Source organism: Euprymna scolopes, chromosome 13, assembly GCF_053919585.1.
Source record: "Euprymna scolopes isolate OS-2025 chromosome 13, ASM5391958v1, whole genome shotgun sequence".
NCBI lineage: Eukaryota > Metazoa > Mollusca > Cephalopoda > Sepiida > Sepiolidae > Euprymna > Euprymna scolopes.
Genome location: NC_136494.1, coordinates 27,882,453 through 27,899,197, shown reverse-complemented (window position 1 = coordinate 27,899,197; position 16,745 = coordinate 27,882,453). Strand labels below are relative to the sequence as shown.

At 31.7% G+C, this 16,745-nt stretch overlaps 1 protein-coding gene across 7 annotated transcripts in view; it reads right to left on the bottom strand.

Moving 5' to 3' along the window:
* The window catches only part of LOC145291958 (ral guanine nucleotide dissociation stimulator-like 1), a 270,169-nt gene that overhangs the window by 48,224 nt on the left and 205,200 nt on the right, over positions 1–16,745 (bottom strand). For all 7 annotated transcript variants that reach the window (XM_080137892.1, XM_080137887.1, XM_080137891.1 and 4 more), the window contains exons 3-4: positions 5,515–5,720; positions 4,125–4,184 (exon numbers count right to left, since the gene is read on the bottom strand). In XM_080137892.1, coding sequence (XP_079994018.1) covers positions 4,125–4,184; positions 5,515–5,720 — 266 coding nt within the window. The remainder of the gene's footprint in view (positions 1–4,124; positions 4,185–5,514; positions 5,721–16,745) is intronic.

Here is a 16,745-nt window from a genome sequence, read left to right as displayed (position 1 = left end):
ATCATGTGACGTGAGCAAAAGAACTTAATTATCTCCCTTGTCGACTCATCTCTTTCTTAAGTGTAATATGGTGATTTTGCTTCCTTTCACAAATTTCTTTTTTTATTATTAATTATTTTTCTACTTTATCGTTTTTCATAATTTTTGGATTTGTTACTATTTGAGACGGGACAATTACCATTGTTTTACAAGTACCATTTGTTTTACTTGCAATTCAATTTTTTTTCCTGCTTGTATAATACAGACGTGCCATTTTATTAATTAAATATCTGTCTGTGCTTGTTTTTAAATTTTTTTTTCCAATAATTCATGGGTGTTAATACAGTGTCTAGTCTTCTGAAATGGTCACCTCTGGTACTGACCAGGCTTAACGATGCTTAACTTCAGTGATCTAACAAGGACTGGTGTGTCAAGATGATTGTGTTGAATTGGCTTCTTACTGCCTGGTTAAATACACTTGTTTGAATTTCTTTTGCACTTGGTTCACAGGGAGTATTTGCCATGTAGTTTTTTTGTTTTTTTTTTCCTTCAACCTGCTACAAGTGGTAATTAGTGTTATGTCCAGCTATCGATTATGGCTAACCCATGCCGTGACATAATTCCAGGGCATAATTTTATTAACTAAATATCCGTTTATGCTGGACGTTTATTTTCAGAATTCATACTAAAATTGAACAATTGGTATAATCAGTAAAACCATTGGTTATCGAATCCTGATTAATGGTATTCTTGAAGTTAAAAGTTCACACATGCATCTTATTAATTCTTTTTAACCAAAACTTTTATAGATCAAAATTCCAGTAATGTTCATATACCAATAAAATCAAAGTCAATTAATTAAGCTCCATCATTATCAGTTTGAATAATCGAGCATGCATATATCTTTTTGCAAAAATCAAGACAACAAAATATAAAAATAAGAATGTCATACACTGTATTTCCTCATGTGTTACAACTGTTTCATCACCATTCAGACAAACTTAAACATTATATCATTTAAATATATTCCAAAATAGCTACTCTTCAGACACCGAAGTACATATGTCATATATATATATATATATATATATATCTGTGGAAATAGTTCTTCTTATAATATATACCAATCCTTATTTATGAAGCTCAAAGTAATTACAGAGCAATATAGTGAATAAATGGCAAAAGACCATATTCCAAAGTTCATGATGTTGACCCTCTTATAATTTATTCCTTTAATTCAGTTGACATTTACAATTCTTGACAGTATCTGTTTCGTAGTGCAAAATCAATCACTTAATTATCATATCTATGAATCTATAAGAATTGTAAATTTCAACTGAATTAAAGGAATAAATTATAAGATGGTCAACATCATGAACTTTAAAATATAGTCTTTTGCAATTTATTCACTATACATATATATATATATCTATTTTAAGGGAACAAGCAGTGGACTCACCTCGTTTCTCCTCATTTCATTTATTTATTCACTTATTTTTAGAGAGAGAGAGAGAGAGAGAGAGAGAGAGAGAGAGAGAGAGAGAGAGAGAGAGAGAGAGAGAGAGAACTTGAATGCCCACTAAATGCTATTTAAAATATAGTCTTTTGCAATTTATTCACTATATATATATATATATATATATATATATAATCTCTATTTTAAGGGAACAAGCAGTGGACTCACCTCATTTCTCCTAATTTTATTTATTTATTTATTTATTCATTTATTTTTAGAGAGAGAGAGAGAGAGAGAGAGAGAGAGAGAGAGAGAGAGAGAGAGAGAACTTGAATGCCCACTAAATGCTATTCTTCAGTGTTTAAGGTCTCTTTGTACAGAGATTTGTCATAACAACCTCATATGTGGATACTATGCCCTACGAGTGAACCCTGACTAAATATTCAAGATAAAATAGTATTCACAGTCTAAATAACCAATAGTGGTTTATACAAGGAATGGTACACCTTCTTCAAGTGATGTTGCCTCAACTAACAGTACAAAGATGGATACTTCTAGATGAATTCTTGCCTTGGAGACCACATAAGAAAAAAAAAGGTATACTATAACATACTTAAATGGTAATTAATGAGAGGAAAATTTGTGTTCTCAATTTCTTTGCCAACTCAGTGTTCGAAGTATAAAATAGAAATTTAATGGAATAATCAAATATTATTTTCGGGGGAATTCCTCCGGAGAATGAAAAGGAAGGAAAATAAAATACACCAAAGATGAGATCTATTTTCCTCAATCATTCTTATCATTCTCCTGAGGAAGTCCCCTGAAAATGGGGATGAAACATTGAGAATTTTCTAAAAAGGGCACAGGTTTTCTTTCCTTTTTTCCATAATGTTACAATATCATACCTGCTTTTATTTTCATATTATATATATATATATATATATATATATATATATATATATAATATATATATATATCTATCAGAGGAAACATAATTTAATTTAAATAAAAAGATCAAAGAAACAAAAGAAACGGGCAGGTGGAATTGTTAAAATTTCCTTAAGGCCTTATAAGAGGAAACGTCAGAATGATAAATTAAAAGCTAAGAATCGAATGAGGAAAGAGGGAAATTGGTTTCAGTTGGAAAACCAGTGAGAGAAAATAATAATAATAAAAAAAATATAATTCTCACTGTTCAGGTAGTTTTAAATCAGTAAATATTTCCAACTGATGTTTCAAAATCTTTTGTCTACACAGGCTAGGTCGAGAGTTATTAATGACTAACGCCTCAATGATATTGAGATGATAGTTCGACCTAGCACTGTATAAAACAGAAAACCAACCATATATATATATATATATATATATATATATATATATATATATATATATATATATCACACGTTCTTGCTCTAATCTGCTTTATAATTCCTCCGAAAAAGATTTTATCTGAAAATATGTTAAAAGATACTCATAACAGTAATTTTATTTTAAAATGTGCATGCAGACACCGTTTGATAATGTATGAAAGCGAAACCTGGCCAGTCAAGGTTGAGGACATGTGTTGCATGGAGAGAAATGATATGAGAATGATATGATGGATGTATAACGCAAGTCTTTAGAGGCATGGATCTGATGAGCTGAAAAGAAGGATAGTAAGATGTGTGAAGAATAGAAGATTTTGATGGTATGAACATGTTGAAAGAATGGAGAAGAGTTATTAGGGTTAGTAAATGTAGAACAGTTGAGGTAGCAGGATCAGTTTGAAGGTCAAAAGAAACGTGAGAAAGTGATTAAAAAAAAAAAAAACGGACGTTTAGAGAATTGAGAATAAATAAAGATTTGACAGAGATAATTTTGTTTGGAAACCAAAAGATAATGGCGATTACTGAAAAATAAAACACTAGATGTGGTGGTTAGTAAGATCCTACCAACTCTATCGATGAATGAGCTGCTCAGTGTTTTCCTAGGTTATTGACCAAACTCGAAAAATAAACATTTTTTTCGGGTAGGTCCTTTTAAATTATTATCAATTACCGCGGTCCTACTCAACATAAAATAATACTTTTAATTGATAAAGTTAGTAAAAAGAATGATTTATTTACTAGTAGGTGTCCGATGAAATTTTTTTTCAAAATGTTCGATACTCGTCATATTAAATTCTTATTTTTAACACAACAAAAAAAGTAATGGTCAAAAATATTTCAAACACTTGACAGTATTAAGATTAACACCTCTTCTGATTGGTTTCCAAATTTCATAACGAAATTCTTCATACAATCATGGTACGGGCCTTTAGAAAACAGGGAGGGTCATTATAAAACCTTACCGAAAACGCCATTTTATGACGTTCACATTTTTATCACTTTATTTGCTTAAAACTCTTAAAATATATAAAGTACATTCATATTTATTAATTCATTTGAAAGTATAATCATTTCCGAACAAAACAGTAGTAATTTGAAGTGCTTTGGTTTGAGAAATATGGCTATTTTAGTAGAACTACCTTGAAATCTGTAATTATCCAAAGCGTTTTTTTTGTCCGTGTGTATTACTATTAGTAAGATCCTACCAACTCTATCTATGAATGAGCTGCTCATTGTTTTCCTAGGTTATTTTAAGAACTTAACACTAGCAAGACAATATTTATCGATGAAGCTTATATATCTTAAAGAAAGTGATGACTTACTTTAGCTGGCCTTCGTGAAGTTCTCTTTTTTCTTTGTCTTCTGACTTGAGCACCCTATATCTGCAAAAAAAATAGAGAAAAAATTTTAATCACTGTAAATATAATTCTAATTTTAGTTGATGCTGATTTGGTATTCAATTTTTTTTTTCACGTTATCAAAAAAAATATTTTTTTTTAAAATTTTGCCAAAAATAAATTTTCGATTTCAGTATATATAATTTTTATGATTTAATATTGTGACTAAATTACAAAATATATACTGTATAAAAATTGTTTTGAAAAAAAAAAAAAAAAAAAAGGAACATAATCCGATTTATACTGAAATTTAATTTTATTCAGTATTAATTTAATAAAAAAAAAAAAGAATTCTTTTTAGTCCTATCAGTGGTTGAGAAAATTTCTTGTATTAACAAAGGAAGTTTACTCTTAGTACCGCACTTTGGGGTAATTGCGCCAAATAGCTAAAAGTGTTCTTTCAGCAACCACGCATAAAAAGAGCACTTTTTTTAGTTGGCACAATTATCCCCTCCCCTCCTGGATTTGCCGCAATTACCCCAAAAGTACAGTAGCATTAAATGTTTTTTTTATTCATTTACGGCCCCATTCCACTAAAGACTGGAGGCGGTTTTCTAAGGTTTCTATTACTAGTGAGGGGTACCCGGCGTTGCCCGGGTGTTTGGAGGTGTGTGTGGTTTTGGGTAAATAAAAACTCGAGGAAGGAGGGGGGGGGGTTTAAAATAATAATAAAAAAAAAATGTTTTGGTAGGTAAGTATGAGGATCGAACCCGAACCCTTGAGGCAAAGTTGGAAATTAAAGTGTGAAAAAAAAAAGAGTGCGACGTTAACCATTGGGCCACCGCGAGATGTTAACGGAAACACGTTTGAATTTATTTAATTACTTAAATTAGCAGGTGCACGTTTTAATGACTTCTTTGACTGCGGGGTAGCATTTCATTTACTGCGAGAATGCTTTTTTTTTTCCCCAAGATGTTGGGGGTAGGGGAAACAGCTCCACTTGTCCAAATTGAATAGCAATTGTCTTCTGATATAAGGAAATAATATTTCCACATTGATCAAAGCTCATTGCTTTCGGACATTTCCGGCGATCGAGACCAGAAAAATACCTAGACAATTAGTGTCGCTTTTATTATGGGAAAAGGCCTAACTCACATGCAGCGAGCAAAAACTGTTGAATATTTATCTTCCCGAAGTCGAGCAAATTAAATAGATAGGCGAGCTCCGCTGTTAACTGAGATATTACGATTTACATGTGATATGAAAAGGTTTAAAAAGTTGTTAGGCGACCTCTGAAAAAAGCCTTTAGTAGACATACAGAAAAAGCGAACACACATACACACATTTTCGCTTTTATATATATATAGATGTTTACCTTTCTATCAGCAAGTTGAGCACCTCTTGGGTGGTCGCAAATGTCCTGTATGTTGCAAGGAAGACGTTCACATAACAAGAATCCATTTCCCCTTTAACAGTGACCAGACTTTCCACCAACTTGCTCAGAGTCCCAGACTTGATGACCCGCACCTTATGCGTCTCCCACATAAGATGGGAAAACTCACGACTCTGCTCATACTCCAACTGGAAAAAGAAATACAATTCTTATAAAAGTAAAAGAAAAATCGTAAAGAAATAAATAACACGATCGTCAATAAGAATTAAACATTTTTTTTTTTTTTTTCATGTAATATGTTGAAGAAATGATTAGAAAAATGTTTGAAATTATATTGTACCCGGCGTTCCTCGGGTGTGTCAAGTGAAAAAAAAATTAAGAATCAAAACAGCAGTAAAAAAAAAAAAAAAAAAAAAAAGTGGTAGTAGGTAAGCAGACTCGAACCCGTAATGTGAAGGAAGAAAAACAAAAAAAATAAAACGTGACATTTTAACCGATGTCTCCATGGTGCGACCAGAAGTCGTGAACGTCAAAATTAAGCGTAGTTAATCGAAAAGGAAATGATGATTTGCAAAAATGGCAATGCAAAAACCAATCTCTTCTTGTAAAAAAAAACCCCCCAAAAAACTGGGCAATTTTTCAATATTTGTTGTCCGAAAGATCGAGATTGAAAATGATACTGGTCTGGTCAGGTTCCGACGCGTCTGTCGGAAGTTTTTGTCAGACATACAAACACACACACATTTTGCCCTTTATATATTAGGCTAGCGAGGGGTGCCCCACATTGCCCAGGGTGTTTGGAGGTGTGTGTTGAGAAAAAAAAAAGTGTTAGTAGGTAGGCAGGCTTGAACCTGTGACGCGAAGGCAGAAAAGAAAGTGAAAGAAAACCTGAACTCTTACCATTACCCCATGACGCCACAGAAATTGTAAAATAGTTCACAATTATCAATGTCAATCAAAAAGTTGTCAACTCAATGATTATGATAATTAAGTTGAGAATCATAGGAGTCATCACAGAAATGAAAGTGGCTTTTAAACCTGGCCTGGGGCCAGTGAAGCTTTCTGCTTTCTCTTGTGGTATTTATTTGCTTTCCCCACAAGGTCATTCTCCCCCAAAAGGGGTAAGTCTGGCAGCGTCGAAATGAATAACAATTGTTTGATATGAAGGGTTTTCCTGACATTGATCACAGCTAATTGCTTTCAAGATGTCCCAATATGAAAAGCCGATTAGGTTCGCTTTATTTATATGAAAAAGATGAACAAACACGCAACCTTTTTTGACCTTTTAAATTGAGTATTTAGCCCTTTTGACATGTGTACTCTAATTTAGACATTTTGACATGTGTACTCTAATTTAGATATTTTGACTGCATTTAGGATCTTACAACACACCCACTGAAATTTAGACATATATATATATATATATATATATATATATATATATATAAGATCTTTGCACATGCACATTCAAAATTAGACATTTTAATTCGGTATTTAAATCTTTTGATATACACATTTAAATTTAGACTTTTTCACAATGCGTTTAGACTTTCCAACACGCACACCCAAATTTTTACTTTTTGACTGTGCTTTTAGACTTTTCAATATGCGCATTACAATTTTTTTTTTTTTACAAGGGGGGGGGTGACTGTTATTACACCATAACAGCTAGGATGAAGTTGGCATGGAAAAAGTTTAAAGAGCCCCTCCCCTTCCTTACATGTAATGGCATCGCTCTACACAAGCGAAATTACTTCTACAATTCCTGTATAAGGAGTGTTCTTCTCTACACTAGTGAGAGATGGCCTGTTACATTTGAGGATATAGTCAGATTAGCCCATAGTGATCATGCCATAATGTGCTAGCTCTGTGCCTGCAAACTCTCTAATAGAGACTTGATGCATTCGTTGAAGCCTAGACTGGGTTTAGCCATTGTCATGGGGATTCTTTGCTAGAGCAGGCTGTGCTGGTACGGTCACCTTCAGCACATAGTATGTAGCCTAGAAAAGTTGAGAGCATCATCATCCCCAGCTCTTATCCTTGAAAATCCACAGAAAAGATAGACTGATTGCATTAATGAGGATTTGAAGAGTGCCATCCTCAAACCTGAATAAGCAAAGGATCGAGAGAGGTGGTGAATGAATATCGGACCTGGTAAAGATGGAAGAACTTCCTATCCTCTGTTACAGGGAAAAAAGGATAAGTAAAACTGGTAAGTTAGTATGTTAGCATGTTAGTTAGTGAGTAATTAGTAAGTTAGTATGTTAGTAAATTAGTTAGTAAGTTAGTATGTTAGTAAATTAGTTAGTAAGTTAGTATGTTAGTAAATTAGTTAGTAAGTTAGTATGTTAGTAAATTAGTAAGTTAGTATGTTAGTAAATTAGTAAGTTAGTATGTTAGTAAATTAGTTAGTAAGTTAGTATGTTAGTAAATTAGTAAGTTAGTATGTTAGTAAATTAGTTAGTTAGTATGTTAGTAAATTAGTTAGTTAGTATGTTAGTAAATTAGTTAGTTAGTATGTTAGTAAATTAGTTAGTTAGTATGTTAGTAAATTAGTTAGTTAGTATGTTAGTAAATTAGTTAGTTAGTATGTTAGTAAATTAGTTAGTGAGTTAGTATGTTAGTAAATTAGTTAGTGAGTTAGTATGTTAGTAAATTAGTTAGTGAGTAAGTTAGTATGTTAGTAAATTAGTTAGTGAGTAAGTTAGTATGTTAGTATGTTAGTAAATTAGTGAGTATGTTAGTAAATTAGTTAGTGAGTAAGTTAGTATGTTAGTAAATTAGTTAGTGAGTAAGTTAGTATGTTAGTAAATTAGTGAGTATGTTAGTAAATTAGTTAGTGGATAAGTTAGTATGTGAGTAAATTAGTTAGTGAGTTAGTATGTTAGTAAATTAGTTAGTGAGTAAGTTAGTATGTTAGTAAATTAGTTAGTGAGTTAGTATGTTAGTAAATTAGTTAGTGAGTTAGTATGTTAGTAAATTAGTTAGTGAGTAAGTTAGTATGTTAGTAAATTAGTTAGTTAGTATGTTAGTAAATTAGTGAGTATGTTAGTAAATTAGTTAGTGAGTAAGTTAGTATGTGAGTAAATTAGTTAGTGAGTAAGTTAGTATGTTAGTAAATTAGTGAGTAAGTTAGTATGTTAGTAAATTAGTTAGTGAGTAAGTTAGTATGTTAGTAAATTAGTGAGTAAGTTAGTATGTGAGTAAATTAGTTAGTGAGTAAGTTAGTATGTGAGTAAATTAGTTAGTGAGTAAGTTAGTATGTTAGTAAATTAGTGAGTAAGTTAGTATGTTAGTAAATTAGTTAGTGAGTAAGTTAGTATGTTAGTAAATTAGTTAGTGAGTAAGTATGTTAGTAAATTAGTTAGTGAGTAAGTATGTTAGTAAATTAGTTAGTGAGTAAGTATGTTAGTAAATTAGTTAGTGAGTAAGTTAGTTAGTATGTTAGTAAATTAGTTAGTGAGTAATTAGTAAGTTAGTATGTTAGTAAGTTAGTATGTTAGTAAGTTAGTTAGTGAGTAAGTTAATATGGTAGTGAGTATGTTAGTATGAGAATATGCAAGTGTCTGGGTTAGCAAGTGTCTGGGTTAGCAAGTGTCTGGGTTAGCAAGTGTCTGGGTTAGCAAGTGTCTGGGTTAGCAAGTGTCTGGGTTAGCAAGTGTCTGGGTTAGCAAGTGTCTGGGTTAGCAAGTGTCTGGGTTAGCAAGTGTCTGGGTTAGCAAGTGTCTGGGTTAGCAAGTGTCTGGGTTAGCAAGTGTCTGGGTTAGCAAGTGTCTGGGTTAGCAAGTGTCTGGGTTAGCAAGTGTCTGAGTTAGCAAGTGTCTGAGTTAGCAAGTGTCTGAGTTAGCAAGTGTCTGAGTTAGCAAGTGTCTGAGTTAGCAAGTGTCTGAGTTAGCAAGTGTCTGAGTTAGCAAGTGTCTGAGTTAGCAAGTGTCTGAGTTAGCAAGTGTCTGAGTTAGCAAGTGTCTGAGTCAGCAAGTTACTGAGTCAGCAAGTTACGGAGTTAGCAAGTTACTGAGTTAGCAAGTTACTGAGTTAGCAAGTTACTGAGTTAGCAAGTTACTGAGTAGTTTAGTGAGTTAGGAAGTAAGTTAATGGGTTAGTAAATAAGTTAGTATATTAGTTAATAAGTAAATAAGTTAGTACAAATCTTCACGTGTGGGCTGGGAAAAATCTACAAAAACAAAACATCTAGAGATTCGAAAATGTTTACAGTCGTGAAACTATTTTTGGAATCACATTTTCGCCATGCAATCGTATTTCTATGAGTGACACCTTTACTTAAGTTACTAATTATAAAACCAAAAACACAAGAGAAAGAAAAGAAAAGAAAAAGAACAATGTAGGGGAATGACTAAGATGAAAAAATAAAACAAAATACAATACAAAGTAGTACAGTTCATTGTTTTACAGGAGTGTTTCCTCAAATAGTCTCTAAAAATAGATTTACTAAATAATTATCCTATATAAAGTGAATAGTGTGTTAATTCTATCTCATAAAACAAAGTCAGGTTTTTAAAGAAAGTGTTTTGGAAATAGACCAAGAAATGGAATTTTGTATAAAATGATTTTTAGATATTATTTTCCTATTTTTGTGTTGTTCTACTTCCAACCTTACTCATAATACTTTAAATGAGTATTTGCATATGCACATTTTATATATATATATATATATATATATATATATATATATTCAAGCAAATATTATTAAATGAAATGGAGACACTTTACTTTATGATTCTTTTTTTTTTTAATTTTTAGATTTTTCGTGTAATCTTTTTATATCAAAATCAAAAATATTAATAAAAGTTTCATAGTTGTTATATATATATATATATGTGTATGTGCATATATATATATATGTAGAGAGAGAGAGGGGTAAAAAACAGGATAAAAAGTGCTCAATAGTAGAGTTGAATATGTTTTTTATTGTTTATTTCTTTCTCCTTCATAGAATTAAATTTTTTTAATTATATTTTTCTCTCTCTGTATATTTCTCTTGCTTTCTTAATATCTACACGTGTCCCCCCCCCCCAATCATATCCTCTTCCCTTCTCACTTAGACTTTTACCATCTGAAGAAACAGACAGGGAATTCCTTGTAATGGACTAAGTTAATATTTTGAGGTTGTAAAATAAAAAAAACTATATATATATATATATATATATATATATATATATATATATAGCACAATCTGAATTCCTACTAGACATTGTTGTTCTGCAGAGGAGTTTTTCAGGACAACTTGGCATGAAGATACTTCCCTCTACAAGTAAACTCGGACCAAATATTCAAAATCACATAGTATTCAAAGAATAAATAAGATCCACTCTGTAATGTTAGACATTGGCACATACAAAGAATGCCACATCTTCTCCAAGTGATGTTGCCCCTAATAACAGGATGAAACTGGATACTCCACCAAACTTGATGAAAGGAGAATAGTGGGAAACTCGGATATCTTATATATCTTATATATCTTGTATATCTAATCAAGTGTTAGCTCCAGGAAAGGGCCCCTTGAATTTTGAGAACTTACATTGAAATGAAAAAAAAAAAAAAAAAAATACCAAAAAGTGTAATGCCAACTTGTTGCGATGTTAGTGTTTGAATAAAAAACGAGAAAGACAACACACATTAACAATTAAATAAATATGTATTAACAAAAATACATAAAAGAGGTAATTGAACAATATCTTTGCTCACTGCTGGATTAGTGGTCACGACCATCCTCTCCGTGTGTCTATCTCTGACTCCTCTGGTAAACCGTTTTTCGTTACCCGGAAGTGATGTCATGGAATAGTTCATTATTCCCGGTAGTAAGAGTTCGTCCCCAACACAACTAAAGTTTCTTAATGCAAAGATCCCAGACAAAACATTTGGCTATAGTCAAGATTATCTGCTTTTGTCCGGTTTCTGTTGTTCATTTGGCTGAATAATTAGACATGGTCAAGTGGACAAGAAAGCCGTTCTTAACATGGGAAAAGGAGAGGAGAGCTTTCATGTTATCTTTCATGTTAATCAAAAGAGACCATATCTTGCTTGTCATTGTTGACCTGTCTGCAAAGCAGAAACTGAAAACAATCTTGACTAAAACAAATATTTATTATCCACGTTTCAAAAAGAAAAAACAAAACAAAACAAAAAACAATTTTAATATCAATAAATTCAAACCAAAAACAGTTCACTTAAGTTATATTTTTTAAGAATTATGATGAAACAGTTTTGTTTGATCCTAATGATAAAAGTTTTTGGGCTTCTTTTTTTAATTGAGAGAACAAAGTTTTTTTTTAAAGATAGGCTGTATATTTAGATCAAATCTGATATCAACCAAATCTGATTCAAATCAAAAGAAATTCAGTTTGATTTTGGCAAGATTTGTTTTTAATGCATAAAAATTGAAAATATTTTTACTTTTTTGATCAGCTACGTATAACAACATTTTTAGCAACCAAATCTTTAAAAAAAAAAAAAAACTGGTGAAAGAAATTAGGACTTGAAATGGATGCCATTTTGGAAGAGATGCAATTTGGATTAAAAAAAAAAAAAGTAAATGATAAAATATAAATAAAAAAAATTAAACAAGCAAAACAAAAAAAGTAAGTACTATACTAGAAAGATAACAAAAGAATTAAAAACAAAAGTAAAATTTTATAAGCAGGAACGCACGTAAATAGTATCCTTAATTTCATTAACTGCAAAAGAAAAAGAGAAAAGGAAAACAACAACAAAATGCTTGATGACTAATAGCCAATTAGATTTTCCATGGTGAACTTCTTTTAGCAAAACTACTTAGAGGCAAATCCCATTCTTGTTAAAATGAAGGACAGATGAAGTGCTAAATAATACTGGAAAAGATAAAGAACAGAAGAAGAGATAGGGTCCAAAAGAGAGTTGCCAACTTGATAGGTCTTGAACTGTCATCTAAGCTTCAACCTCTGTCCCATCGACGAAATGTAGCATCCCTCTGCCTGTTTTACAAGTATTTTAATGGTGAATGCTCCAACGAACTACAAGCACTTGTACCCCCTCGACGTAAATACTCCCGACAAACAGTAAATTACCACCCCTACATAGTAGAGATCTCTAGGTGTAAGAAAGCCTTCTAGTTTCTTCCCCACAACTGCTTGACTTTGGAATTCTCTTCCGGGTCCCTGCTTTCCCAACTGTACTGACATGCAGAAGTTCAAGTGGATTGTGAACAGAAATCTTGCTGCTCAACTCCCTACATACTATCCCTGCAACTTATGTCCCTGATAGTAGCCCCCTACATCAAAGTGGCAATGCACCTTGCTTGGGGTGAAAATGTAATTAAAAAAAAAGATATTGAGAAAAAAAATAAATAGAAGTGAGGAGAGGGATGCTATAAAACAAAGTAGAAATAAATTCAGTTTGATTTTGAAATAAAATTTTCAAACTTTTCTGATCAGTTGCAATGACTCATTTAAAACAACATTTTAAACAACTACATCGAAAAATAAATAAATAAATAAATAAAAATGGTGAATGAGAACTTAAAAAAATTGAAAGGGACGCCATTTTTGAAAAAGATGCAAGTTGGATTTAATCAATTTACAACAAAAAATAAATAAATAAATGCTAGAATCTATATCTATAAAAGTGAACGTGTGTGTGTGTGTGTGTGTGTGTACATTTCCCTATGCAATAACTTTGTCAATTTTAAGTCTACAGACTCGAAATTTGATATACAGGGTACTGAGATTTGGGAAAATCTTTGTGATCCGTTTTCGGCCAGAAATTTGGCTGTTAAGGGGTCAAAGTTCAACGATTTGACCTTTGAGAACTCTACCAAACTCCAACAATTTGGGGTCTAAACACTTAAAATTTTAGATATAGGTTCCTTGGACATGGATCTAATTTAATAACTTGATTTGAGCCCAAAACAATAAATGTTAAAGGGTCATAATAAGGGTCAATGTTTAAAAAATTGACCTATTTTTTTTTTTTTTGCTCAATATACACCTCCAAACACCCGGTCAATGCTGGGCTGAAATGCTAGTATAGATATAAAAGTGAACGTGTGTGTGTGTGTGTGTCTGTGTGTGTACATTTCCCTATGCAATAACTCTGTCAATTTAAATCTACAGACTCGAAATTGGATATACATACATACATACATACATACATACATACATACACCTCCTTTCGTATTGTGTTCTGCAGTCCTGTACATGCTGCCTCAGAATTGTGTGAATGAACACGTATCACTGTCACATTTTCGGAGTTCTGTATTGTCTAACTATCGTGATGTTTCTAAGTTTTATGCATTCCCTAATTAGTTTAGTAGCCGCTGTCTATTGTTAACGAGTTTATGACCATCTATATATATAAAAGTCTATTATATAAATCTCAGGCATCTGTGTGTGTGTATTTGTATGTCCACTAAAAACTTTTTTCATCTGCATCAGACCAGCATGAACGTGGTATCGGTAGAAAAGCAATCTTTCGGACACATAATATTGAAATTTTTTTTAAAAATCGTCAATTATTTCATGTAGAAATTTTTTGTTTTATGGAAAGAGGGTGGGGGCAGGTAAAAATGCTGGTTTCGGTGCCACTTGTTAATCGCGCATGCGCAAACGGTTTCATTCTTTCATTTTAAAAAGCTAAATTTGAAACGTCAAAACATCTGTGTCGCCGTGGTCCGATTGATAACATGTTTGGCTTAGAAACTTAACTGTTGCAAGTTCGCGTTCACCACGTGACACTTTTTATTCTTTACTTTTTTTTTGTTCACAAAATTTTGCTTTCAATTTCGTTTCTGGCCGATGGCATCCAAGCACCACTTTTTTTTTTTTTTTTTACTTTATAAGTTAAAATATATTTAATCGTATTTTACAACCAGACAATACTCCCCTCCTCCCGTTAGTGGCTTAATAAAGGGTGGGGGGGGAGAAGGAAACATACATTACTTATATAGATTACGTTGATAATCATTATTGACGGTCATACAATGTCATTAATAGATTGAAGAAACAATCAAAATGTTATTTAACATATGTATTTGTTACAAATATTTCCTTTCTATTTGATTTATGTCTACGACATTTGATAGTTGGTGTTAAGAATAAGAAAACACGCCCAACCGACAAAGTTTGGAATTCTTGTGAAAGATAAAATTTTTAACTTCATCAAAATGGATAAAAAGGAATTTTTCTTTTTATAACATCAAAAAAGAAAATTTATATATTTATATATATATATATATATATATATATATATTAGCAGAAGTACCCGTCGTTGACTGGGTTCAAAAACAGCCTACAGAAAATGGACTGTGATTGATGAAAGTATGATAGGTTATGAAAAGGAGGGGGTTGTAAAGAGATAGGTTTTGATACTCAAAAATTTTACCCTAAGCAAAATATGATGAAAGTAAAGATAATTTTTTTTATATCAACTTTGTTTCCATTCGTAGCCAAGAGTGACCAACAAAATGATGTTTCCTTACAAAGAGAAAATGTTATATATATAATAATATAAATATACAAGAAATAAATGTTACCATAGTCAATAAAAGTTACTTTTATGGTAGAAAAGAACATTGGTTTGTATTTTTAAGTAGTTTGTAAAAAAAAATAAATTTTTTTTTAATTCACGAACCGGTTTAAAAGAAATCAAAATGGCAGCAGCTTTGAAATGGAGAACCCCGTTTTCAATTTGAAGAAGGGGCACCTGAGCATTCTGTGTTAACAATTTAAGAGAGTTCCGTTAACTTAAGGAATATTTATAAACATATTTTAATGTTTTCCGTTATTTTGTGCTTGAGGAATATTCGATTATGGCAAAAAAACCCCAAGAAACATGAACAGAACTTTTATTGACTATGGTAACATTTATTTCTTGCATATTTATTTTTTTCAGGTAGTCGTTTGTTGGCTTTTCTGCTAAACACTAACTAAATAATAGTGACGAAATATCGAAAAACAAAGAAACAAAAACAGTTTTGAAAAATAATGAAGCTTTACTTACTTTAGTAAAATAATCCGAAACAGCAAAATGGGATATTAAAAAAGTAAACACGTTATTAGTTTAGTTTTTTTAAAGCAAAGAATCGATATAAATATGAATAATAAGAAAATGGTGCCCTTTTCAAGCAGAACAGCTTCGTTTCAGTTTTACAGTATTGAACGGTGTAATATTGCACCGCTGGATTCAGGGTTGTACTATTGTAATGTAAAGAACACGCAGAAAGGGTTGTAATCAACTGAATTCCTTCTAGTACACTGACAAAAAAAAAAAAAAGCTTAAACAGATATATAAATAAAAAAGTTATGTAAATGTTTTTAAAAAGACACGTAATCACGTTAGCAGGATTTTTTCCTTCTTTTGACACGTTCTTATTTTTTATTATTTATCTATTTTCAAAAGAGTGCCACGTGCAAGTGGAGAAGGAAAAAAAACAGAGTTAGGTGTTATTGTGGACCCTCACCCCTTTTAAAAAATCTTGTTAAACTTTGTGACATATTACATTCTCCAGAGGTCAGGCGCGAACGAGCACCCAATAATTTTATTATACCGTATTTCTTCAAACTGAAACATAATTATCAAAGTATACTTACGCAAATAAATATGAAAAGTCTTTGTTAAAGTTTGTGCCATATTTCCATGTAGTACAGGCGCGAACGCAGACCACACAATTTTATTATACCATCCTTATTTAAGTTGAAACATACTTATAAAAGTATTCTTATGTACATCTATATCAAAAACACTTGTAAACGTTTTTTTTTCATTTTTATTTCCATACTTTGGGGGCCAGACGCAAACGCAGACCCCACAATTTTAATGAACCACCGTTCTGCCAGATCAAACATACCCATTCCTGATCCTCGATACATTTTCTATCATTATATGTAATCAGTTTTTTAAAATAGTCAACAACACACACACAGACGTTCAGCTTTATATATATATATAAAACGCACTCTTGATCGTGAAAATCTGCTTGAACGTGCCAAGGTGAAGGTTAAACCAATACCAACTGGAATCTATCCTTTTCTTAGTGAAGTCGACAGGGATCCTTATTCCATACTTCATCCCATCATTCAATCCCAGACAACGTCGGGTCTCTTTGCTATACAAACAATCGAGAAAAAGAACTAAGACATTCATACATTGTTTTTGATTATTATTATTATTATTATTATTATTATACTAGCATAATAGAAATAATAATTATTAGCCGAGGA